At 37.8% G+C, this 25,549-nt stretch overlaps 3 protein-coding genes across 3 annotated transcripts in view; 1 reads left to right on the forward strand and 2 right to left on the reverse strand.

The window, feature by feature from the left end:
- Window positions 1–618: 618 nt before the first annotated feature.
- On the forward strand, window positions 619–12,366 carry LOC117942495 (transmembrane protein 255B). The gene is made up of 9 exons (XM_034867970.1): window positions 619–840; window positions 2,145–2,284; window positions 2,712–2,774; window positions 7,058–7,147; window positions 8,453–8,533; window positions 8,642–8,727; window positions 8,936–9,095; window positions 10,671–10,778; window positions 12,064–12,366. The coding sequence occupies exons 1-8, from the start codon at window positions 777–779 to the stop codon at window positions 10,767–10,769; spliced, it is 783 nt and encodes a 260-aa protein (XP_034723861.1). The 5' UTR covers window positions 619–776; the 3' UTR covers window positions 10,770–10,778; window positions 12,064–12,366.
- Window positions 12,367–15,889: 3,523 nt separating this feature from the next.
- Window positions 15,890–25,549, reverse strand: part of rasa2 (RAS p21 protein activator 2) — a 30,331-nt gene continuing 20,671 nt past the window's right edge. Inside the window, exons 18-24 of the mRNA XM_034867793.1 lie at window positions 25,397–25,470; window positions 24,096–24,202; window positions 22,667–22,749; window positions 21,606–21,814; window positions 19,919–20,022; window positions 19,403–19,583; window positions 15,890–19,131 (exon numbers count right to left, since the gene is read on the reverse strand). Coding sequence (XP_034723684.1) covers window positions 19,101–19,131; window positions 19,403–19,583; window positions 19,919–20,022; window positions 21,606–21,814; window positions 22,667–22,749; window positions 24,096–24,202; window positions 25,397–25,470 — 789 coding nt within the window. The 3' untranslated portion in view covers window positions 15,890–19,100. The remainder of the gene's footprint in view (window positions 19,132–19,402; window positions 19,584–19,918; window positions 20,023–21,605; window positions 21,815–22,666; window positions 22,750–24,095; window positions 24,203–25,396; window positions 25,471–25,549) is intronic.
- Window positions 24,362–25,549, reverse strand: part of zbtb38 (zinc finger and BTB domain containing 38) — a 34,700-nt gene continuing 33,512 nt past the window's right edge. The window contains exon 5 of the transcript XR_004656113.1: window positions 24,362–24,372. The gene's annotated coding sequence lies outside the window, so the exon portion shown is untranslated. The remainder of the gene's footprint in view (window positions 24,373–25,549) is intronic.

Below are 25,549 nucleotides of genomic sequence, written 5' to 3' on the forward strand. Positions count from 1 at the left end.
AAAAAACTGGGTGCCCAGCTAGCACACCTGGTAGAGCGCACACCCATATGAATAGGCTTAGTCCTCAACGCTGCGGCCGTGGGTTCAACCCAGACCTGCGGCCCTTTGCTGCATGTTTTTCCACTTTCAAGTCTAAGCTCTCCTGTCGAAAAATAAAGACCTAAAATGGCCTAAACAAATCTTTCAACAAAAACTAAAAAAACATATTTTTAGCTGCCTGGTACATATCCTTCATTCATAGATGAGGCTCAATTACCAACTGTTGCATGCAGGCAACTGTGAGGCTCAAGATCACTAGGGTTCCAAATGCATACTCTTGGTTTGTGCCTAATTTAAAATTTGTTTGAGAATATGCAACAGAAAAAACTAAATCCACTGACAAGACAAGGGTCTTTAACATTGCTTCCAATATTGAGGCCCTGGAACCTCTAATCTGGGTATTTCATATTTCACTAACATGTTGTATATTCCTAACTGAATGCGGATAATTAAACTAGTTTACCACACGGCACATATGGAGCAAAGAGAGTTGTAGCATGGAAAAACATTTCATAGAGAGAAGAAGGAACATGGGGTCAAGGAGGGCCGTTGATTGCAGTAGTCAGGCACGTTTCCGACCGTCTTTGAATGCAGCAGAGGCCGGAGCAAATTACGCACAGAGCTGCAAGCACACTCGTATTAGATTTCCGTGCAACTCAGAACTGACAAAGCTTAGAGTAGCTTTGTAACCCTGAACTGATACCTGAACTGGACTCTGACTTGAGAGTGGATCTATCATGACTGCTAGGATCCAGGGAGCGCCGGGCCGGGACAAACCAGCTCCAAAGAGCCGAGCAACAGGTAACTCCAAGGGAGATGGTAATACGGTCAAGTACATGAGACCGTGACAGGGGCAACTGCATTAAACAGCATAGCCTATGTTTAAACTCAATTACTAAATTAATCTTCGAGACTGTTGACATATTTCAGTTACATTTTTATTGGAGACATTTTCAACTTTTGGCCTAATAATCTGAAAGAGATGTACATTGTAGTAATCATTGTGTTTTTTTTTGTTTTTTTTGGCTGTTAAATGGTTGTTGTTAATTTCACATGCAGATTACGTCAATACAAATTTACGTAGGCTAGTAAAAAACAGTTTTTTACAAACGCGTCTCAACATTGGTGGAATGTAGGGCTACACATTACTATTACTGTGTGTCTCGCGTATTCAATGTTGGAGAATTGGTGATGAACGTTAATGTATTTATAGTATAGAATTTGCAACATTTCTTCAAGTACCGCAGTATACTTACGATGTTTTTCCTCATACTATTTAGCTTTTCTGAAATTAGGATTAATGTACCAGGTTAAGGGTTGCCACTTTCTTGGATTTATTTCCATTGAGGAAAATAAATGCTATTTTTGCCTTGTCACCAGCTGGGATTATTGAAGATACCTTTCTCAATTTACACTTTACTGCAAATGCGTTGATGTTGTGGATGTTGTTGTTTTTAGGGTTATTAAAGCATAGATGTGCATTTTTAGCATAATGCCTAGTTAGAAAGAAACATTATCCTACATCCATTGTAGCAGTGGTCGAATGAATGAGTGTTTTTCTTTTTGATGTTGTCATAATTTACAAATATTTGTTTAAAATTGGATAAATATAATTTGTCTTCTTGAAGGGCATAATCAGAAAAAATAACTTACTGTGGTCTACAATACTCTGTACCTGAGTAAAGATGATTATTTCAGCTTTGGGGTGTTTGTTGTGAAATAATCTGTAGAACTATCTCTAATCTTAAATGTTACTTAATAACAAGGGCATTTTCTTGTTGGTTTCATTTAAATACTCAGAGGGTTACAAGCTAAGGTTTGTTTGTTAATTGCATTAGAGCAATATAATCAAATCTACTACTTTGCTCCAATATGCTGAGTGTTAAACATTCATGACAAGTCAACTGAACAAGATAGAGATCATAAGGTTTATTTGCAGAATGAAATCAATTTAAATTAAATCAAATTAAATCAGGTTTATTTTGTCCACTTTGACATTAAACTAGAAATATGCAGATAGGAAGCTGCCAAGTCTGTTTTATTGTTTTATTTGTTGTGAGCTGTCCCAGATACTGTAACATGTTTCTCTCTCCTGTGGGTGTCAGAAATGATGGGGAGGGTCAGGCGAGCTCTGTGGCTGGTACTGGGCATGCTCAGTCTGTCCCTGCTGCTGGTGATGCTGGGAGTCTACACAACCACCCGAACCGAGAGCCTGAATGTGACTGGCTACATCTCTGGAGTAATTGTAAGTGGCTTACCCATCTCCATAATTCCCAGTATGGCTTATTTCATGAAATACAGTGAATCGAAAGATTGGGTTTAAACTTTGCTGCTACCAGTAAATCAGCAGGAAGTTTTAAAACATATGAAAACACCCTCAGCATGTGATAACTAATTTCCTTGGGAAATCTAAGCTCTTTAAAACTTTTTTAAAATTTGGGCCATGCTGTTACTGAATCATTCATTGTGTAGCTTTTGATCACCCTTGGCAACAGTACATAAAACATATACGCATGCATGTTTTATGGTACCACAAAGCCCATTTTCATAGTATCTTGCTGATTTCTTTCCTTGGAAGAGAACCACATCATAACAAAGTTCTTATGAAAATAAAACATTTTTCTACATTTTGCATAACACGTCTTGTGGTCATTATATGATGTTTTTTACAGCTGACCCTTGGTTCATTCCTGGGACTTCTGGGACTGCATCTGGAAGAAAATCGCAAAAAGCTGGTATATTCTCACACACACCTACGTCTTATGTAATAATCTTTTCTCATGTTTTCACTGTGCACACCCCGCCCCGCCCTGCCAAAAGAGAATGTGTTTTGGCTAAGACCATGATGGATGTTTTCATGGTGACCAGCAGTACTGCTCTGCAACATAGCAGACATCTTGTGGCCTCCCATTGTGACACTGGGGACTTTTAAATTATATCAATGAGAATCTCATGTCTCCGCCTTCACTTTTAAAATGTTTGTAGGAGACCACAATATTAATCCTGGTCGGTAGGACAGACAGTAACACAGCAGATATAGTTGCAACTGTCTACATTTTTGTGACTAAATCTCAGCATGCTTAGCTGAACTGTCAAATACCCCAACTTTGCCACAACACAGCCTGTGTGGGTCGTAGCTGCCGCAGTAGTCAGCCAGTCAAATTTAACCAAACACTTGCAGTGATTGTCTGTGATCAAAACTATAGAAATGTTCTTTTTTTCTTGATCTGGGTACATAAAAGATCAAATGCAGTTATAGTTTGACTAGAGAAGTTTCAATACTACAGTGGGTTGTTTTGGTTGTATCAAGTAGGCTACCAATACCCAGCTTACACTGTTATTTGCAAGCGATCAGATCAAATTTCCATCTTCATAGCTTTGTTGGTGACACGGCATTTCAACATGGAAGCATTAGAAATGGGGGTGTCGAGTCATGGTGTAGACAATTTATTTTATTAATGTGTTTTTTGGCTGTACAGACTTTCTGCATACAATCTAAATATAGTAAGTTACTTTTACTTCTGTGGCACATGTAAACAGCTTAAGCTGACCAAAGTGCTGTACAAAGAAGCACCAATGTGCTGTGTAAAATACATTGAAATGTAAAAATAAAAAGTAGAAACAAAAACAAACAAAAAACAAGCAGCGAAAATAATGTACCAAAAAACAAAATTGGGCAAGCAGTCGGAACAAGCCCTTAGTGTTTACTGTACGTTAGTAGTAGTGTTTCCGGACCTGTATTGAATTTGAAACATGAAAGGGTTTGAAAAAGGTTTATTAGCCTGCGTTTTCTGTTGTTGATGCTATGCACCTGTAACCCTGTCAAGGAAAGGGTTAACAGAAACGTAGTGTTGACCAATCAGAGATGGTTGTGACAGAATCCCGCTTTGAGCTGAGTCTTTATCTAATCTCTCAGAGGGAGAGCAGGACCGCGGTTGTGAAGTTTAACGTTGGTAGAAAAAAGGTGGTAATTTCATGGTGCAGATTAGATCCCAACTTGAAATGTAAGCAATTAAAATATCTGAATGTTTGAAAGAGATTATTGGCTTATACAATCACTGATTTAGCGGGGGGGGGTTACACTATTGCAAGGCGGAGTATTCGTGTCACATTCTCATTAGGGGCTGAGCCCCCTAAATGTCCGATCCTAGAATCACCCCTGACATTAGCTAATTGAGCTAGCTAGCTAGCTACAATTTATGTTAAAATAAATCTGCCCAAATTGTCGTTTTAGCTGCCAAAATTGACGTTCCCGTGCTTCATCTCTGTCTAACCTCAAGTAACTAACTCATAAGGCTTTTGAGGCGTAAATCAGCCCCTGGCTTATTGTGAACTGCACAAACTTATCAATTTTACAGGTAAAGCAACAGTAATTCAATTATCTGTTTCAGATTAAATGCACAGTTTCTCAAGAAACTGACATCTAACACACAAAGGAGCTTTATTTAACTAAATGCAGCACAGTTCATAGTAAACCACTGCAATAGAAATAAATGGAAAACCAGAACTTGATGCGTAGCCTATCTATGTTGTTATTCAACACACATTCCTTTCAATAGAATGCAGCTCTGCTCTAGATGAGGCAACTGACCCTTATGTTATTTCAGCCTTTGTACATTTCTGCTGATCACTTCTACCTGCTCCCCACTGACAGAATATAAAATGTTTTTTTATTGCCTTTTTACAGTGGCCATTTTAGAAAGTAAAAAACAAGGTACTATAACAGAAGAACATTAGCTAATGATAGCGATTATGGCTGTGTAAAGGAAAGGGAATTAGGTTATTTGATTTGTTTAACAAAGAACGGTATGTAAGTGAAGTAATGGTATGTGCCTCATGTAACTTTGTTATTAAAAACTGTTCTTTCTCAATAAACTATCTAAAAGTTATTTAGCTTTTCCTCCACGTATCGGTCATATTAGGGTCAAATATTTATAATGCTGATGTACATGCCATTATTTTCCTACGCTCCGTTTTTCAGAAAAAGACACTAATGTCAACATAAAAACAGACTTTTTTTAAACAAAGTGGACAAAAGGAGTTACAAAAACAAAATAAACTTTTGCATAAGTATACACCTCTCTTTACAACCAATCAGTATCACAGGTGCAGCCAGTTACTGTAATTACTTAAATGGAGATTGCCTGTTTGTAATCAATTGATTTCATCTGGCAAATTTTTCAGTATTCTGCCAACACTTTTACATTGATCAGTGTAAAAATTAAAATTAAAAATCTCAAAAAATCTGCTTTGACTCTGTGATGCAAGACAGTAAAACATTAACACTTCCAGTACGTAATCTGTACAGAGTTTTTTGCACTGTATCAACAACTTGTTTGCCATTATATAAAGTATCTCTGTAGCCCCCCCCCCCCCCCCCCCCCCCCCCCCCCCCCCCCCCCCCCCCCCCCCCCCCCCCCCCCCCCCCCCCCCCCACACACACACACCCCCACCCCCTAACCTTTCATCCATCACAACCTTTAAGCCAAAAAACGCTTCATGCCGGAAATGTTCAAATCAGCAGCTGTTCAAGTGGGTGATCAGGGAATTTGCAGACATTACAGGAGTTCTTGGATATAACTGAATGTGCTTGGATTTGGATTTGGATTAGGTTTTTATCAATAGTGCAGTGGGTTCTTGTGATAAGAACTTTAAATAAAGGAGAAGACAGGGAACCTATTCAGTGCAAAAAATATTCACAGATGATATTATTCCAGCATGTGATGAATTGAGATTGTGATTATTGAAAAACAGGAATGAAGGGAAGATGCACTGAGTCCGTTTAGACGCTCAGTCTGCAAGTCAACAGCTATCAGTTACAGTGTGCTAATGCAAATACTTTGCTTTGTTTGCTCTCAAGTAGGCAGGAATAATATTATGATTTGGAAGATTCATAGTTTAAACAAGTAAGACTGTCATGTTTCTGTTCTGATAATGATATCAGGCCTTCAGCATCCAGTATCTCTAGGACTGTGTATAGTCCACCTGTTTGCTACAGTGGAAGGGACAACATTATTCCTAAATATTTTCATAATCTTCACTTTGTTGTAATTGTCTTGTTTGCAAAACATTTTTGTAATATTGTATATTATGTATATAATACACTGTTTAAATAATATGTACACAAGGACATAAAGACAAACAAACATACATACACTCACATATACATAAATTTAAAGCAAGCAAGAAATAGTAAGCCCATACAAAATGACAATTAATAAATGCTGATATTTTTAAAATGTATTCAAAAATAGTAATTGTATTATTACCTCTGCCAAGGAGATAATTTTCCCTTTATTATAGTAGATAGGCATGAAAGGGGGAGAGAGACAGGGAATGACAGACCCAAACCTGGGCCGCTGCAGGACCCAGCCCACATGGGGCGAACACTCCCATTGGGCGAGCCAGAGGTCCACTGGTCCGATCTAACAGTGGGTGGAAGGGTGTAGCATGGGCCAAGGAAGGATCCTTTTATTTTAGACAGATCTAAAACACGGGGCGGAAATACAACCCACAGGAGTGTTTTCTGTTCTCATATAAATGTAACAGTTGCAGTTTTAAAAACATGTTTATGTTTAGGCACAAAAAATACTTTCTGGTGCATACATACACGGCGTAATCCCGCACAAACTTCCGTTATCTTTGTTAAGAGTAAAATTACTTCTCATTTATTTTCAAACGGGACACAAATGCCGGTCTTCGGGGTGAAAGTCCTGTGTCGAGAGCACAAGCATTTAATATTAGATATTTTTTATAAGGTATTTTAAGATTAAAGAAATCCTTTCTTCCCTTTAACACCCTTTAAAGCTATTTTACGAGCAAACTACCCTGGGACAAACCTATATTAGCTTTAACATTTATCAACCAATAAACGTATGGTTTGAAAACGGTAGCTGCTGTGACTGCCATCTGTTGGAAAGACAAAAACACTTTTTTAGCTATAATTTGCAAAAAGACAGATATTCATCTTTATATGGAAATTCTCTCCTTTTTGCCTTTTCTTTTGTTCCTCCTCCAGCTGACGGCTGCGATTGTATTCCTCAGCTTCGGGATCATCACCTCTTTTGTGTGTTTGGTGATCGATGGCGTCTGTATTGTCTTAAACATGGTGAGTTACCTGCACTTTCATGCGTGTAGTGTGACACAAGTTATGATTGTGCTGGATGAATAAACATAGGAGTAATAGTAGTCCGTAAAGCAATAACAAACCACTGTGCTGGTTGACTGGGAGCCTTTTAGCCCACAGTGGGTGCCAAAATCGCTCTGTTGGCAATATTGACATAATTTTGTCCATGAAATGGGTTCCCATATAATATAGCTCAGTGTAGAGAACATTTTCTGGTTTAGTTTTTTAGTTTTTTGACTTTGTAAATTATCAGTTGTTAAAGCCTAATGTGAGAAAACAAACTGGATTGGACCGAGAGGCACCATCAGTGTAAAACGTTTGAGGGAATTCCAGCTGTCTTTGGCCCAAAAGTGTACGAATGTGATAGATGGGGCTGTAATAGACAGCAAGCTTCCTCCCTGAAATAACTTACAGGTTCAAAAGCAAAGCTTAATCCCTGATTTCAACCTCTACAATAAAGACTAATACATTCTATTTAGATCTGCTTAATCAGAGAAGACTTCCTCTTTTATCTTAAATGAGATGATATATAATATTTGGTTATAGAACTATTGTGTAAGGGTATACAATACAGTATAGAAGATAAGTGCATACCTACCTTTAATAATAAATTCTCAAAGTAACCGTTAGTGATGTCATCATGCTTTAGTGTGTTAAAGGTCGTTTTTTGATTCTTTCACTGAGTCTACTCATAGTGCCGTACATTATGATGTGCAACAGGTCACCTTTTTTCAACCTATTCAAAACCAGCTAGGATTGCATATCCTCTCTTAATGTTTTTGTTCCTTTTCATACCATATGGTAGAGATGACTCAAACTCCTTCAGATGTCCCATAACACACTGATGTAATACGAACAATAAAATGATCAACTAACAGCACAACAACTCCAACAAGAGAACAATATATAATCATATTTTCACCAGCTTCGTGTTTTGTTTCACAATAAAATAGATGGGAAAATTTGTATCATCTGCGGTCCAAATCTAACCACACGACATGTACAACAGAGACAATAATAGTCCAGGATTTTATTGTTTGAGTCTGGTATTTGGTATTTCATAAAATAAGCCACCCGAGAGTACTGTGAATGTTTACTACAGAAAACATTTCCAGGGGAAATAAACGTATTTTACCAAACTAAAAGAGCCCTAAACAAAAGTGCGTTCAAAGTGAACTGACTGAGTTCTGGAATGGACTCCAGACTTGTTTCATCCTTAATAAAAATTAATTGGTGTTGTTTTGAAATCCTGTGGATGATATTCCTTCACACATTAACTTTTGCCAGGACATGCGTCCAATGAAAGCAGGGAGATGCCAGTATTACAGCAGCGGCAGCAGCTACGTCTATGAGAATTTCTACACCTCTGTAAGTAAATGTACTTGCTGTACAAGCAAAAAAATGTCTAACACTTGTCAGTGATTGTATTTGGCGGTGAACACTGTCAGATTTAAACCTTGTTTTTCCTGTTTTCAGGTGTCGTGTTGGAGTCCAACGGAGTCTTGTAGTATTACAGTACGAAGTGGGACCTGCTACTGCTGCGACCTGTACAACTGCGCCAAGTGAGACAATGACACTACTACATTATCTCAGGGTTTTGTTACCACTGCCATGTCATCACAGTTCAAACACACTGATAACAACTGTTGGCTAAAATATCTTTATTAATTTCACCTTTCAAATGTCAGGCTTCATCTAGTCTTTAATGAATGTTCTTGTCCAACACATTTTAAATGAATTTGTAGTTAACAGAGCTGTTTTGTTCTGCAGTGGAGGCTACCTCAGCAACTACTACGAGTATGTTGGAGTACAAAGCTGTGAGGAAGTTTTCACTCTGTACATTTTAATTTGGAACCTTACTGGCCTGAACCTCGTGGCCTTCTTCACAGGCATCCTTACTACCGCTGTGCTTGGCAGCATCAAGGACCTGGTAAGACACAGACTCAGGACTCATATTTATAAATGTCCTACAATGTGTGGACATGGTTCATTTGGAACATTTATGACCAATTGTGCAAAAGATCCCACTCAGATGCTCTGGGGCAAAAGGGATTTGATCTGCATCAATGTAGGCTTTTTGAATATATATTTTTTTAAATTAAAAAACTTGATAATAATTCTAAAAAGTACAAATACGTTTTCAGGTTTCACACTCTCAGGCTACCTTTTGCTGTTTTTCAGGGGACCATAAGCGTGTACTTAAATTGATCGGCGCTTTGCACACAATACTATAGTACTTTGTTGCGTGACATAATTCCCAAGAGGCTGCCTTGCGGGCGGCTCTGCAAAGCACACATACAGGGAGTGGATCAGACAGGGAGCATATACAGCAAACAGATCAGACAGGGAGCACATAGAGGGAGCAGATCAGACAGGGAGCACATACAGGGAGCAGATCAGACAGGGAGCACATACAGGGAGCAGATCAGTCAGCCGAGCATTGCACACAAAATACCAAAGCGTAAATGCAGCTTCACAGTTGAACTGCAAAAAATATTTCCACGTAGGCTACCGTCCCGGTTGGGACAAGTGGGAGGCGTAGTGCATTGTGTGCAAAAGCACATGATTCAGTGTCTAATAAAAGTTGCTGGAGATCTCAAAGCGCACATGGACACTAAAAAACCTTATCTTATTACATTGAAAAGGTTTTAATAAATATTAAGTTGAAGCTGGATTTTGAAACTGACACATAACAGGTCATACTTAGAACATCATTTTACATTTATTTATTTATTTGAAAAGAGAGCTATAGTTTTGTTACAGATTTATTTTATTACATTACATTATTTTTGTAACATTGAGGCATAATAAAGCTTGTTCATTAACCTCTGAGAAGCCTGTCTGAATTTGTGTCTTGAGGCCGGGCCGAGTGTCCTCTTTTTTGGAAATCAAAATATGGTCACTCTAATATGAGAAGTGAGAAAATGGTTAAGTAGGATACATGCACATTGGAACCCTGTAAATTCTCTCTCCTGAGTGAAACTTTTCATGCAGTAGAATTCATTGACAATTATAATGTAATATATTATAATGTTTTCTTTCAGTTTTTTTTTTTTTGAACAAATGTATTGTCAACATTGTTGTTAAAGTTAGGCTGTCATAAGGTAAAAACTAAATTTATATAAACAAATGATTTCTATGGTACGTTAAGTAGCCTAATATTTTACATTTGTTATGTTTCTTTGCATGTTTCAAGCAGTAGTGCGTAGTCTCTGTCTCCCCGTGAGACATTGTAAATAATGACAGGAAAACTGTCAGTGAATCCACATGATACAAGCCTTCCGTGATTCAGAGAAAAGGATCACACTAGATTTGTTCAGACTTTCCCTGATCGTGGAAAAAACAATCATGTAATCAGAGTGTGCTTCTAATTTAAGGCTTATAATCATAAATCATCTATATCACTTCATCTGTAATGACTGAATGTGACGGTTTTATTTTTCCATGTGTGCACATTATACACCAGAGTACATTGTGTGTGTGTGTTTCTCTTTGTGTGTGTCAGAGGAGTAGCGGCCCTGTGACCGAGCCCTCTGAGAGCACAGCATCTTCCCCGACAGCTCCTCTGATGATGGACGTCGCCAACTCCCACGCAGTTCACTAGCTCCACCCAGTCAGTGTGCGGTCCACACACACACAGACAAAGATACCATTACAAACATACTGTATGTATGTGTTGTCTAATTTTTCTTTATCCCTGCCTGTGAGACTAACCATCTTAATGTCCCACAAATGACCCAAACCTCCTTATCTCCGCCAACATCCATCCATTATACATCCTTTAAGCATTCGGATGAACCCTCCACATCCCTCATCTTAATGATTAATGTGCTGTAAAAAGCAGTGCAACATTAAAGAAGAGAACAAGATGACCACGATCTGATATAAACAATGCCGGATTTAAAACATTAAAGTTATAATCCCCAACATTCTTAAAACATCAAAACCTATTTCAGTCATTCATCTTATTTACATTCAGTAACTACGTTTGCCTTTACCATGCAAATCTTAAGGATAACAGCTTTACAATACAGTTTATAAATGTCTTATCAAGTAGGACATGTAGTAAACGTGTTTTTAAGGACACACTTGTTTTGTTTAGGTGAGAAACAATAAATGGAAGTAAACCCTTTAAAAAAATTAAAAAATACCCAGGGTGCCTTTAATTCAAGTTTTTCCACAAACTTGAACAGACCTGGAATTGTGGGAAAAGACCGTTCAGGTCTCCAGACTTGACCACCCACATCGGATCAACTTTACAGTGTGATCTGACATACATAGGGCCAGGAATGGTGTATTTTCAGAACAACAATTAACCACACTTTATCATCCTCAGCATAGTTGTTTACTGGAATTCACATCAATAGAAACTGATCTGAATAGAGCGTAACAGTTTTTCTTAATCTAAAACAGAAGTTAGATTAAAAACAATGTGAAGTGGATAAAAGCTTGTAAAAAGCTTGGGAACTTGTTGCGATTAGATTTTTTAAATAAAAGGTAGATTCCACCAAATAGATTTTACCATTCATATATTTATGTTTTATTATTGGCAAACACAAAGATTAAGTTTTAACTTTGCTTTTGTTTTTTGAAACAGCTGGGTTATTAAATAGAAAATAGTATTAAAAATAAGTTACGTCTTCCTAAACAAACGCACGTGCTAGCCAGATCAAGATTTTCATGTCACAACCATTTCCATGTTTGTCCACAGGAGTCGCCAAAATCAACACAAAAAGTAGTTTTGTAGTAGAACATATTGGAAATTATTCAGAAAATCTCTTTACATCTGATATGAAAGATCAAAAATGGCAGTGTTTAGTTAACACAAAAGATATATGACTTGAGGTCTGTGGTCAACGTCTTTCTTTGTTTCCTTTGTCTTCTCCTGCTCTGTACAGGGAGCCTCCACGTATTTTCCTCCAGCTGAAGGGACGGCTGCCACAAACTTCTCATCCTTCATGGACTCTTCACACTGAGTCTAACGCTCCTCCCTTCACCCCGCTGACCAGTCGGCTGCCTTACAGGGTCCACAGCATCTCTGCACGAGCACAGCCTTTTACCAAATAATGACCAGAAAACAAAAGCCGAAAGAACAGAAAGGGATAAACAGATAAGTTTTGATTTTTTGGTTGATGTTATAAGAATGTGAGAGACTACAACTGGCACAATAAAAGATGTTGCTCTGAATATTATGCAGAAATGCAGATCAACAATAACTGTTATCATCATAATAACAGTATTATGCTGTTGACTTGTCTACCCTCTCCCCCATTTTCCTGTCTATCCCCTGTCACTATCAAAAACTAAAAAGTAAAAAGGACAAAAAAATAATCATGAAAATTAAGCCTTAGTGACTCAAAAACTTTGTTTACACATTCAATTGATTAAATAAATATACAAATTATAAATTTCAAAAAAGTGGTCTGGGTTCTTCTGTTTCTTATTTTGTGAGAGGATTTGTTGAAATTTTATTCAGAAAGAATTCAGTTTTGATATGAACATGAAATTTACAGTGATGACATCTATAAATTCTGGTTAGGCTGAATCTATTAGTGTCAGCATTAATTGGCTCCGTCATTCCAGAACCCACAACAGCTCATCTCTTGTTACTACACAAACATTTGACTTTTGATTATTCATATTTTTTAATAACTGTATGCTGAGGGAATGCTGGGTCTAAAACCAATATACACCTAGACATATTTATACAACTCTAGACTGAAAATGTTAGCCTATGGATATACATATGCTCACTTGTTTGTTTGATGTGTTTCCTGTGGCACAGTTTGCTTCATGTTTATGTGGCAAAGCCTAAGGAGTTTGAGGTAGGTTTGGCAACAACATGTGAGGGAAAACAACACGGCCTGACAGTACGCCAGCTCTGTCAGGTTTACAGGGTATACTTTTCCTCTGTAAAATACTCCTCAGACTGAGGCCCTGACTTCTTAGTCAAAGGCCATTATCGCATGAACATCTGAACAACATAAACCTGTATAGACAACTTTATACATTCACCATATCCATTCAACAATGAAGAATTGGCAATGAAAGTGCATATGGCAACAGATGAACATTTGGTTCATATTCCCAGTGCTGCTTTTATGTTTCATTCCCTTACGCATAGGAAGACACATTTCACATGGCTGTGTATTTTGCTCTATGAGGCTTTACTTAGGCAGAGTGGTGCTCTCTACAGCATGTTAGTATCATTATTTGTCACATTTAATAAGAACATTAACTAAAATTCAGAAAAAGAACAGGAAATACAGTCAAACCGTGACCAGAAAGCCAGCTATCCACTATTGGAGCACTAGCAAGATTTTTTACCTGTGAAAAAGATAACATAAACCAAAATACAAAACCACACTAATGAAAATGTGCCATCAGATCACCATCAAAAGTGAGTGGACTCACACTAGAGACCAAAAATAAAGTATTGTAAAACACTATATTGTTTCTGTTTAGAGTATGTATATGTTACTGTGTATACATTGTTTGGTTGTTTTGTATGTGTAAGCACAGTGTGAGCAACAATGTTCCAAAGAAAAATTCCTCGTATGTGTCCTCATACCTGGCAAATAAAGCTGATTCTGATTCTGATTTGGACCTTATCTCAGCTGACTTCCATTATAAGATACAAGAAGATATTACAATGCTTCGAGTTGAATTTCAACAACAAAATCCATAGGGAGGGAGTGATGCTGTTGAGACTATTGAATGAACAGGGTCAGATGGCCTCACAGTCAGAAAATGAAAAGTGTTGAGAAAAAGCATGGGGTTTCACTGTGAATGTGAACAGTGTGATGTTACCAGAGCGCTGTGCATGATGAAGTCAACAAGCAGCAGCACTGCGGTTCACATAAATCCCATCTCATCTTTTTAGCTTAACAGACAAAGCTTTGTACTCTTGTAACGTGAAGACAACACATGCTGTGAAACACATTTGACCCTGAAAACAAAAATGTTTTCCTGTCATAGACTTCAAAAACTGTTCTCAGGCGAGCTGTTTCCTGCTGTTTTCAGTCTTCGTGCTAAGCTAAGTTAACCCGCTGTTGTCTTACTCACTTCACACGCATGAGAGTGGTATCAATGGGCCTAATTCACCAATATCTTCCTACATTTAAAAAAAAAATGTTCTCTTGCCAATGGTCCCAAAGTCTACGTCAGATTCATGATGTGTTCTCAAACTGCAAAATTGTTTGCATCTGTGTTCTTATTGTGGTGAATCCCATCGTCAACGTAAATTTAATGCCTTTTTGAACACAAACGTTATTTCCATGTTGTTTCAGCTAAGCCACATGGATGTGGAAGCTGCATAAAGGAAAAACAAAACAAAATATTAGCACTGGGATCATGTTTTCACCTGGGTATAACAATACAGGGAATGAAGGCCACTGTTTTAAGGGAAAGGTAAGTACTGAATCACCTGATGGCGTTCCACACATTTCTTTCCTTCACCTTCCCTGCAGCCTTTCCAAGGAAGGTGGAAGTTAAAATGATGGCCTACTAGATCTGACAGTGTAGGATGCAGGCTGTGTAGAGTATTATTGGAGGTGTTTCTGATAGAACACATTGAGACCTTAACCTTGTTATAAATAGTCCCAGCTTCTGTGTCTACACTCATTCTTGTTGTGTTTAGAAAAGTCTGGAAGTCTGGATATTTTGCAATACAAATACAATGTAAAAGTAATCAATGAATGGCTGTAACCTGCACTAAAGCTAAAGCTGCGAACAAAAACATGGATGTTTTTCCTCCAACTACTGCTTATAAGAATTATAGTTCATCAAGGTATAGTAAGTATGATTCATTCCACACAAAGCTCAAAGGGCTCAAAGATTATGGGCCAATATTTTCACAGCTGGTCATAGAATTTCAATGAACCCTGTTGCTGACATTCCTCCACAACGTGTATCACATGCATGTACAATCTGCTCAGCGTTTGGCTTTGAAGTGCAGCAGGTTTATTTATAAGCGGTTGGGTTGCGGAAGAGCAGGTTAATACATTAATGCTTTTAATCAAACACACCGGCGTTTCTGAATCTGTTTATGTTTGAGGTGTTGTTTTCAGGAATGAAGTAGGGATGAAAGGGGATAATGTGAGCAAAAAGAAAACTGCATCCTGCATTATGACTAGACATGATTTATTTCATAACTGAAGAATTTTGTTTAGCTCTTTAAGATGTGTAGATTCTTTTCAAACCCAATAAATCAACAGTTCTTTCTGTCAAGTATTTCTTCCTAACAAACAAATGCTACAGCTAAAAAATGTTTTTGGAATAACTTGAATAATGATGTGATCAGCTTTACTTCATTACGCACAAAACCCATCTTTTCACCTCTGCCTATCTGTAGCACTACGCCCGCCTCCCTTTTCATCCGTGCCTGAATCTTGTTTTGTCTTGCTTTGTTTTTGTTTTCTATGTTCCCGGTAAAGCGACTCTGAGTCTGTGAAAAGCGTTATATAAAATTCCCTTTATTATAGATCCCCCCTCCACTCCCCCCAGAAACCAAACTGTTATGTAATGCAAATTATGTTATGTTATGCCTCGAGCTTTTAAAGCAGCGTGTCGAATGAAAGACTCAGCAGTTGCCAACCAGCTTTTATCAGGAGTACATTCTTGACATTTGGCCTTTAAATGCAAGCACAGACACTCCACAGATGTGAGAAGCATCGGCAAAGTGTTTATTGTAATTTGTTTCAAATGAACACAGAAAAGACCACATGTGGAAAATAATATATTTAATGTGTATAAAAAGAACAGATAATGTACCGAAGCAGTATGGAGACATTCAGATGAAATGAGTTGGAAATGTAAAGATACAGGATTTTAGATTTCAGTAAAGTCTTCAAACAAATTGTTTATTGAACTCATGCTCTGTGACTGACAGAACCGATGCGAGGTGATGGGCAGAAAGAAAAGCTTGTTTTGCAATTTTACGCCTGTAATCGAAGAGAACATTGTACATTGTTGTCATGCTTGAAACAGAACCTGAAATCATATTTTTGTTTCGGCATTAACCTGGACTATGCTTCACTTCTGTAATTAGTATTAAGTGCTCAGAAACACATGTCAGATGTGTGCGAGTTTGTGATCGTTTAAAACACGTCCCTTTCCGTTTGGTAATATTATACGAGACAGCCAAAGTCAACTACTACCAGGCCGCTGCACGCGTTTCCACATGCATCTCATCCACATGCTGACAAAGACTGTTTATTTTAGAGACAATGTGCAGACATGGAAAAACAAGTAGAAAGAAATCCCTTATTAAAAGCAGATAAAGCATTATTTTGTGACCAAATGAATGGCATTAAAACCCCAAAACATGTCCACCTAATCACCTTCATATGAAAAGGAGCACACAACCAGAAGACAACAACTAGTTTACTGGCCCTTATTAAACTGGCAATGGAGTTGACATGCAAGCTTATACACTATATAACAATAACTGTATGCTGTGATTTGTTAGGGTCCACATATTGCTGTTGAAATTTGGTCCAGTCATCCTTTTTTCTTTTTCAACCTTGTCCAACTGAAAAGTTTTCACAAGCATAGGCAAATCATTCAATGATCAATGTCTTAAAAATCAATCATTTTACAGTTGTATATTGGCTCTAATTAGGCAGTTCATTCACTTACAACCTGCATGTGGACTTAGTCAATACCAGCTGCAGCTCTGGGGAACGTTACACACAATATTCACTTCAGTAACACAGCATTAAGCTATCAACAAGTGGAGGACTGGCAGCAGCTACAACCACACACAGTCAGTAAAAGGGATCAACTCGGGGGACAAAAACAAAAGCTTCAAGAAGCTCTGCAGACGAACAACAAGGTACCGTACCAGTATAGCAACACATTAAATCAGTGTTTCAAAAAAAAAAAAAAAAATACAAAAACATTTTCCTAAAAAAATAAATTGTTAAATACACAAAACATGCATGTTAGAAATATATGACAGACCAAAGACAAAAAAAAAAAAAAAAAAAAACTTATTCCACAGGCAAAATAAAATACACTGTTAACCCTGTATTATCAGCATCAAATGTTCAACTTTTGTTGTTAAAATGAATTCAAGTTTATTTTGTATCTTTTCAACACTTCATTGTTCAATTGGGCAAATGATGAAAAAAAAAACTAAAACAAAAAAAAACAGGATAGAATCACAAGTTTGATTGTTCAGCTTTCTCCAGCGCCAAAATGATTTGATTAATAAATAAGTTGACCATCAGAAAAATAATTAGTAAAAATGTTAAGAATTTATTTGATGGTTAGATCTTAAAATTCTGAGGATTTGGTTGCTAGTATCAGCTTCATATAATTAATTAAATTCTGTTTGACCATAGGGGGTTGATAACTTGTGATAAGCATATATCAACAGCTGACAATTTTCTATTACTGTAACGATCAGATATGATTGTTAGGATCAAAATATTTCTAGGATATGACGACACCAGGAACATGATGATGTGCATCGTATTAAATTCATTTACTTTCCTTTTTTATTTTTTTATTTTTACAAGACAGACTTGAATGTTTTGGCAGTGGAGAGCTGCGACTAACTTTGTAAATAACTTTTAACCACAGTGCCAAATTTCAAACAGATTCTCTTAAACCATTAAGTACAACAGCTGGAGTTGCTGTTTATTTATTGAAAAATAAAATGTGTTTGTTAGTTGCCGTGATTGTCTGGAGTAATTCAGGGATGATGGGGGTAATTTGTTATTCTGATGGATTCATCTCTGCATTTCCTCCATAATTTCTCACATAAGCCACTACAGTGCATGTATGTTGCAATGCTGTCAACATGACAGCACAGATCTAATGTACACCGTACCAATACGATTCACAATCACAGGGACCCAATCATGTGCCATGAGGATTCCAAACTGAACGCAGCATTCAGTCTGCTCGCCTTAAGTCACCAAAAATCAAAAGAATATGTTAGCAAAAACATACAATCAATATATATATATATATATATATATATGTGTTTGTGTTTGTGTATTTCCATTTTTAAAACATTTGTATTCAAAATACATTAATTGTTTCTTTTTTTTCAAGTCAAACCTATGAAATTGTCTTTGGTTGAGAAAAATATCTTAAAATCTAAAAGGCTATAATTGTTATAGTACAGGAATGAAACAAAAAAAAAAAAATGTACTCAGGATCATGTAACTGATCAAAATGGGGAAAGCTGATACCAAGTATCTAATCATTTCATTTGGAGTGCTCCAAATATTTAAAGTGCTTCTGCATTATTCCCTCAGCATTTACTGCGAAAGAAACATCCATCAAGATAAGGCAGATCGGTTTCATCTACTTAACGGTCCTCTGAAAATATACATAAACATTTGTTGAGAAGAGGAAGGACACTAAGAGAGAAGAGAAAAGGTAAAAGGGGCACAAATAGAGGACGATCCTCCAGAAAGATGATTATCAAATCAACTCTAAAGACAGATGTCAGAGCAAAGCCTTGAACAATTCGGGAGAGCATCATCACAACTGTTGATATAAAAAACTGGGTGAATAAAAAAAAATTAGCAGCCTATTCACACACCATCTAATGATGCCTTTTTCACACAGCTGTAGACGTCAAAGAGGACATAAATTAAGACAAGGAAAGTGTCTCTTTATAAGGGACCGGAGGAGGGGAGGAGGGGAGGCAATGTACTGCCAAAGAACACACCTAAGGGTTCGTTCATTTCAAGGAGGGAGGAGAGAAGCTAGTTCTGGTTCCCTTTCTTAGGCGGTCACTGCTGTAGTGGAATCATGATGTCTGGAGGTCAGGGTGTATGGTATGCTCTTCTCCTGGACACACCGCGGGCGTTCCCGCTGGGAAAACTCCAGGGGCTCCTTTAGGCCGTAGGCTGTGTGGTGTACTGACACCGGCTGGTACAGCTTGGCTGTTTCAGGCCCCACCTTCCCGCCCGGGTTAAGAGGTTTTCCCTACTATGGGGTTGTCCCTGAAACAGAAAGCATAACAAAACACAACAAAGATGAAAGCTTTATCTTTGTGAGAAAATGAGCAGCTACGTCCGAGTGGTCACAGCAGTAATTATGTAACAATAACGTTTATGTCGTTGGGATTTCCAAGGACAAAAGAAAAAAAGTTACACATACAAAGTCACATATACACATGAAAATAGTCAACCATAAAAATGTAGATCAAATCACATACACAAATTATGTATTACAGTACAAACATAACGTTTAGTATAAGCAGTCCAGACTTACAGGCTTCCGTACTGTGCCGTTGAGTCTCTCCTGATGTTGTGCTGCCTCTGAAGTTCCTCCATGATGTTTCGGAGCTGTTTGAGTGTCTGAAAGGTCTCTTTGGGTTCCTGAATGGTGAACTTGGAGTAGTCCTCCTGCTCCCGCTGAGGGCCCTGATACACCGCCATGCTGGCACATGCATCTGCAAAGAGAAAACACATTATTATTTAGTGCAGCTTAAGGGTCCGGTTGTCCTCGATCAGAACTAAAATCTTAAGAAGTGTTTTCTGACCACTTCAGAAATCCAAATTGTTGCACTTTGTTGGAAAATGCATGTTGTAAGTTTAGGGAAATTACCTCACTTTCATAACTTGAAGTACAGATACCTTAACACGTGCATACCAAAAAATCATTAGAGGTCATGATCTCTAAAAATGATGCTTCATGAAAGTGCTGTGGGGCAGTTATAGTGACGTTTAACAAGTGAAATCGATAGCTCACTCTGATAAACTCAGTTTTTCATGTACAAAAACTAACCCTCCATGTTCTGGAGCTTGGTATCGTTTGAGGAGAGGAGGGAGAATATTCTCTCCGTTTCCCGGTCACAGTCGATGTCCAGCTGCAGGTTGGCCAGCACGGTGCTGTAACAGGAGAGAACAAATGTGAAAGAAGATCTCATTCAGAAGGGAATAACAGAGAGAAGTGAAGGATATAATATTTTCATTTGTTGAGAATAAAAAACATCTGATCCCTAGATGTGTTTTCTGTATGCTCATAGTTTGCATGCGTGTCCATCCAGATGTGAAAAAGTGATCAGTTTATGGCAACAGACAAGTGCTTGGCTGGAAATCTGTCTGAAAGGAAGGGGGGCAGATAAATCTGCCAGAGCAAATAAAACATGAGCAGGCCGATTTGTCTGGTTCCCAGGCTACAAGCATTTGGCAGCTGATGGAAAACAGTCTACCTAAATGATCCAAGTTTTGTATTTGCCACTTTTAGAGAGTTTAAAATCAGTTTGTTATCAAATCTACTCTTTAGAGCTCTGATCTTGGAGCAGCACCTACAAACCCGAATCCTAAAAAGTTGGGACATTGTACAACTCGTGAGTAAAAAAGGAATGGAATCATTTACAAATCTCACACACTTATATTTTATTCACAACAGAATATAGATAACATATCAAATGTTGAAAGTGAGACATTTTGAAATGTCATGCCAAATATTGGCACATTTTGGATTTCATTAGAGCTACACATTCCAAAAAACGTCGGGACAGGTAGAAATTAGAGGCCGGAAAAGTTCAAATTACATATAAGAAACAGCAATTTGCAACTCATTAGGTCAATTGGCCACATGATTAGGTATAAAAAGAGCCTCTCAGAGAGGCAGTGTCTCTCAGAAGTCCAAGATGGGCAGAGGATAACCGATTCCCCCAATGCTGCGGCGAGAAATAGTGTAGTAATATCAGAAAGGATGTTCTCAGAGAAACATGGCAAAGAGTTGGAAGTTATCATCATCTGCAGTGCATAATATCAACCAAAGATACAGATAATCTGGAACAATCTCTGTGCGTAAGGGTCAAGGCCGGAAAAACCATACTGGATGCCCGTGATCTTCGGGCCCTTAGACTGCACTGCATCACATACAGGACTGCTACTGTAATGGAAATCACAACATGGGCTCAGGAATACTTCCAGAAAACATTGTCGGTGAACCCAATCCGTCTTGCCGTTTGCCGTTGCTGGCTACTCTATAGGTCAAAAAGGAAGCCATATCTAAACAGGATCCAAAAACTTAAGCAACTTGTCTCCTCAGTCCCAAGACGTTTGCAGACAGTTTAAAAAAAAAAAAAAGACGGGATACAACACAGTGGTAAACATGGCCTTGTCCCAACTTTTTTGAGATGTGTTGATGCCATGAAATTTGAAGTAAACTTATTTTTTCCTTAAACTGATACATTTTCTCAGTTTCAACATTTGATCTATGTTGTATTCTGAATAGAATATTGAAATTTGAAAGTTCCACATCATTGTATTCTGTTAATATTCACAATTTGCACAGTGTCCCAACTTTTTTTGGAATTGGGTTTGCACATGGTTTATAAAATGTACTAACAGCGGCAGGGTTTCAAAACAACGTCTTCACTGTGATCTGCAACACATATTTTGTATAGTTTAGAGACAAGATGTTTCTTGTCATGGTGGTGATGTAGACAAAGACTCACGTTGTGCAGGGCTTACAGCCTGGTGCATTGCTACTTTGGCTTTTGCAACACTGCCAGGCTCCACTGCTGTAATTTGAAGGATGAAAGGTGGAGAGGCGTCCCTCATTGCAGCGACTGACCGGGCCCAGGACCTCCAACCACTCACTGGCCTCTACACAGTTTCCTGCTTGCACATAGAGAGGCTTCTCAGAGTGGACCACCTGAAACATCTGACACAAGAGAAACCAAGCAGTTGAAGAGTTAAGACCCAACAGTGTTACCAGTCTTTTTTGCCCAGGTTATTCCTACGATACTTTCAAATTCTTACAGTTTAATTAAATTAAGACTATCAAACAGGTCTGGCTATGCTTACAATGACAGCAGAGTTTAGAGTTGTGATGCCTATAACATTTTGACTTATAACAACTTGAGATTCATTTTATTTCACATTACAATTTGACAATTTCCAGGAGATTTGGTTCAAATTTTTCATTCTTTATGTCTGAACTGCTCAAGTGTTCATAGTTTACCAGGTATAGATTGATATATCTGTATTGCTATTGCATACATTTACACAACAAAACTTAGTTGGAGGAATCCAGTTGCAGTATTAAAATACAATATAAAATATATGCACACACCTCACACATGACCACATTCACATTACCCATACTATAAATACTCAAAAAAACATATACATATTACTCGGGAAATAAATAAATAAATAAATACTTAACTAAAAAAATGTAAAGGATTGAATTATTCACAGAGTCAGTTATTGCATTAGGCCCGTTGTGACAGTTCTATCTGCGCAAGTTAGTGCATGTGTGTGTGTGTGTGTGTGTGTGTGTGTGTGTGTGTGTGTGTGTGTGTGTGTGTGTGTGTGTTGCGTATTGCGGATCTCAGTCTGCCTGAGTGAGGGAAAGGACTTTCCGGGGTGCGAGGGGTCCTGCTGGATGTTTGTGCTTCATGTGAGGAGTGACAACAACCTATTCCTCTGCTATCACTTCACATCATCATTTGTTGATTTTAACTTAATCATACTTAAGTGATGATTGGGCGTCTGAAGGGAATTGGCTTACATTTTTGCGGTTAAAGGCACTTTCATCCAGTTTCTCCACCGCCTGGATATTTTTTACATTGATGATACAGAGGGCCTCTTTTCCTGGAAAGCAGAAGTCATTGTGTCAATAATATACAGTGACACTCACAATTTATCAACAACCCCTATTTTAGATTCTTTGTTTGTGTTAAATGATGTGCTCCTTGTAAACATAGAAAATATGATGTAAACCATGTAAAATATGGTGTAAGTGAATTAATGCACTGTAGGTCTTTCACACCTTTCGATGTGCCTTTTGATAGTGTAAGCCACAGTGCTTAAGACATATATATTTTTTTTGGCAACTGCTGAAAAACAATCTCTCATTTTTGAAAGAAATAATAGCCATTTCAGTATGTATAAATAAACACTTGCCTCCCATCATAACTACTTAGGTTTGCACTATACATCAAACTATCAAATTGGTTAACTCTCACAGATAAATGGCAGCACTGCATTTGGCTGTCAAAATGTTCACATAATTATGTTCTCTGCAATCCAAGACGCAATAAATGGTGCAACCAAAGAGATTCATACAGACTTGGCCTTGTCAATATGACATGGATCTTAAACATACATAAAATCCATGATCCATAATTTTACTTCAGTGCTAGTTGTAGCTCTTAGAAACAAATTTTGCAAAGACATATCAACCCAATCTTGATGGGAACGTTAATATTTGATGAGTCAGAACCATTAGGCATCACTTTTGATGGTGAGCAACTTCTCCAGAGAGCATCTTGACTGTTTTTTGATCGCACAAACTGATTTCATTTATATAAATTCTTTAAACAAAAGGAGGGGTTTGTTGTAATTCCAAGTTCAGTCCGATATCTCCTATATAGCCACATGTATTAGTCAGATACTTGTAAAGGCAATTACTTCAGTGTATCATCACTTCCTCCCTTTCCAATAAATCACAATACAGCATAACACTCTTCATTCTTCCCTTAGATCCCTTGCGACGATAGTATTAACTTTAAAAAGCCTAAAAACTAAACTGTGATAATAGGTGCAAAGTCAGTTGATGCAAAGAAAACAGAGATAAGCATTCTATGTTCTCCTCTTTAATCACAATTGTTCATTGATCATTTATATGATCAGTAGGAGTTCTGTATGTATCCTAGATTTCTGTTAATAATTATAGTTTTTATTTTCTGAATAATACTTTTAATTTCTGAAGCTTTTAATATTTATGTACAACATAACATTGTCAACATCTCAACTTTTGGCAAATGACCCCAGCCAGTAAAAAAGCACCTCCACCTCATGTAGGGTTGGAAAGCTTTTTACGTTGGTGCCATCTGGTGGTAATATTAGGAATGAGCGTGTGATAGAACTTAGTGCCGTCTTCTGTTAGCTTTATCTAATATTATGCTATGACTTCTGGTTCTAGAAACAGGTCTCACCTTTATGTTTGTGGTAGGAGAGCTCCCTGTTGGTCACTCTGAGCCATCTCTTTTTAAAGTTCTTCTTTCCGAGGCGTTTCCTCCCCTGGGCACGTTTCTGTACTTCCCTATGAGGACACACACAAGATTAAGGTTCATAAAACTCAGGCATGTTTTACTAAAAAACAAATTAGTTACTTTCAGCATTTTCTTTTGGTTTTGTTTAAATGAAACTTTCAGCTAGCTAATGGTTCTGATTTTAAATCAGCCCCATTTTCACCTGCAATTTAAAATCCGTCTTAGGTGACCTGATTACAAGTGGACAGCTAAGTACAGGTCTGTATGCATCTAGGGAACTATTCACTCAGACCAGATTCAGAGGTGGTCTGGGCCAATCAACTTTGAGCCGAACTAGATACTCTGCTGTTTAGTTTCATAAAATAAAACCAAATTCACGAATGTAGAATATTACTAGAGACATTCCTATTTTAACGACTGTAAAACAGTATAATGGTTTAATTCCTTATAAAAATCTTCACAATAAAAGTCCCATTATTTTGTTGTTTAAAAGCTTTTATTATGAAGCAGCAACATCAGGAAATATTGGGGTCTTTATCAGTAACTTAATACAGCTCTTATAAGCGTACATGAAAAAGGGTCAAATGAAGCAGAAACTCTACTTCAACCCACATAGTTTCAGTTAAAAGCTTCAAAAGTAATAATAGCTGTACACACTGAGACTTTTATAAAAAAAACTCTCTCTCTCCTACACAGCTTTCGCCGGTAGACATCCTTATTTTTAGAATCATAAAATGACCACCTAACGGCATGGCATAGAGAAAATAGACAGGGCTTTTTCACAAGTCATCGTACGTTTCTAATGTATGATTTATGTGAGAGTAACAACTGAAATGTATACACACAGAAATGATGAACATGTTTATTTGCATTTAGAGCGAGGAAGAGATCGGATCACAAGTGGTCACTTAAGATGCAGTTGGAACCATATTCTACAGCCAGATATGAACTCATCCTTTGAGCTGTCTGCTTGCTGCACCATTAAAGCGTCCCATTGACCACACATTTAGGATTTTATTTAAGGGGTTAAGTGTCTTGCTCTGCCACACATTGGTTGATGTATTGCAGAGGGAATTGAACCCAGATCTCCCACAAGAAAGGGATGTGTCATATGCACTGCGCCATCACCACCACCACAGACCACTTTAATTTTATAGGGAGGGTTATTAAAATCAGCAGCCACAAGCTTTACTCTTTATCTTATATCTCCTTCCTACAGAGCCAGGCTCACAGCGAACACTCACCCCTCCTTGAGAACCACTGCGTCCTCCAGCCCACTGGACTCCTTGCTGACGTTAGACGAGATCTCATCAAGAAACTGGAACATGGGATGGACAATGATTTCAGCAAAGATAAATAAACATTCACACTCTACGTACCTTTGAGGATATTAACAC

This window comes from Etheostoma cragini, chromosome 3 (assembly GCF_013103735.1).
Source record: "Etheostoma cragini isolate CJK2018 chromosome 3, CSU_Ecrag_1.0, whole genome shotgun sequence".
Taxonomy (NCBI): domain Eukaryota; kingdom Metazoa; phylum Chordata; class Actinopteri; order Perciformes; family Percidae; genus Etheostoma; species Etheostoma cragini.

Bases quoted from the DNA above. Each gene is read 5' to 3' on its own strand.
- LOC117942495 (XM_034867970.1), top strand. From the start codon at position 777: ATGACTGCTAGGATCCAGGGAGCGCCGGGCCGGGACAAACCAGCTCCA. The intron at 2,775-7,057 runs GTATATTCTCAC...TTCCTCCTCCAG, and splicing joins AAGAAAATCGCAAAAAGCTG to CTGACGGCTGCGATTGTATT. The intron at 8,534-8,641 runs GTAAGTAAATGT...TCCTGTTTTCAG, and splicing joins ATGAGAATTTCTACACCTCT to GTGTCGTGTTGGAGTCCAAC.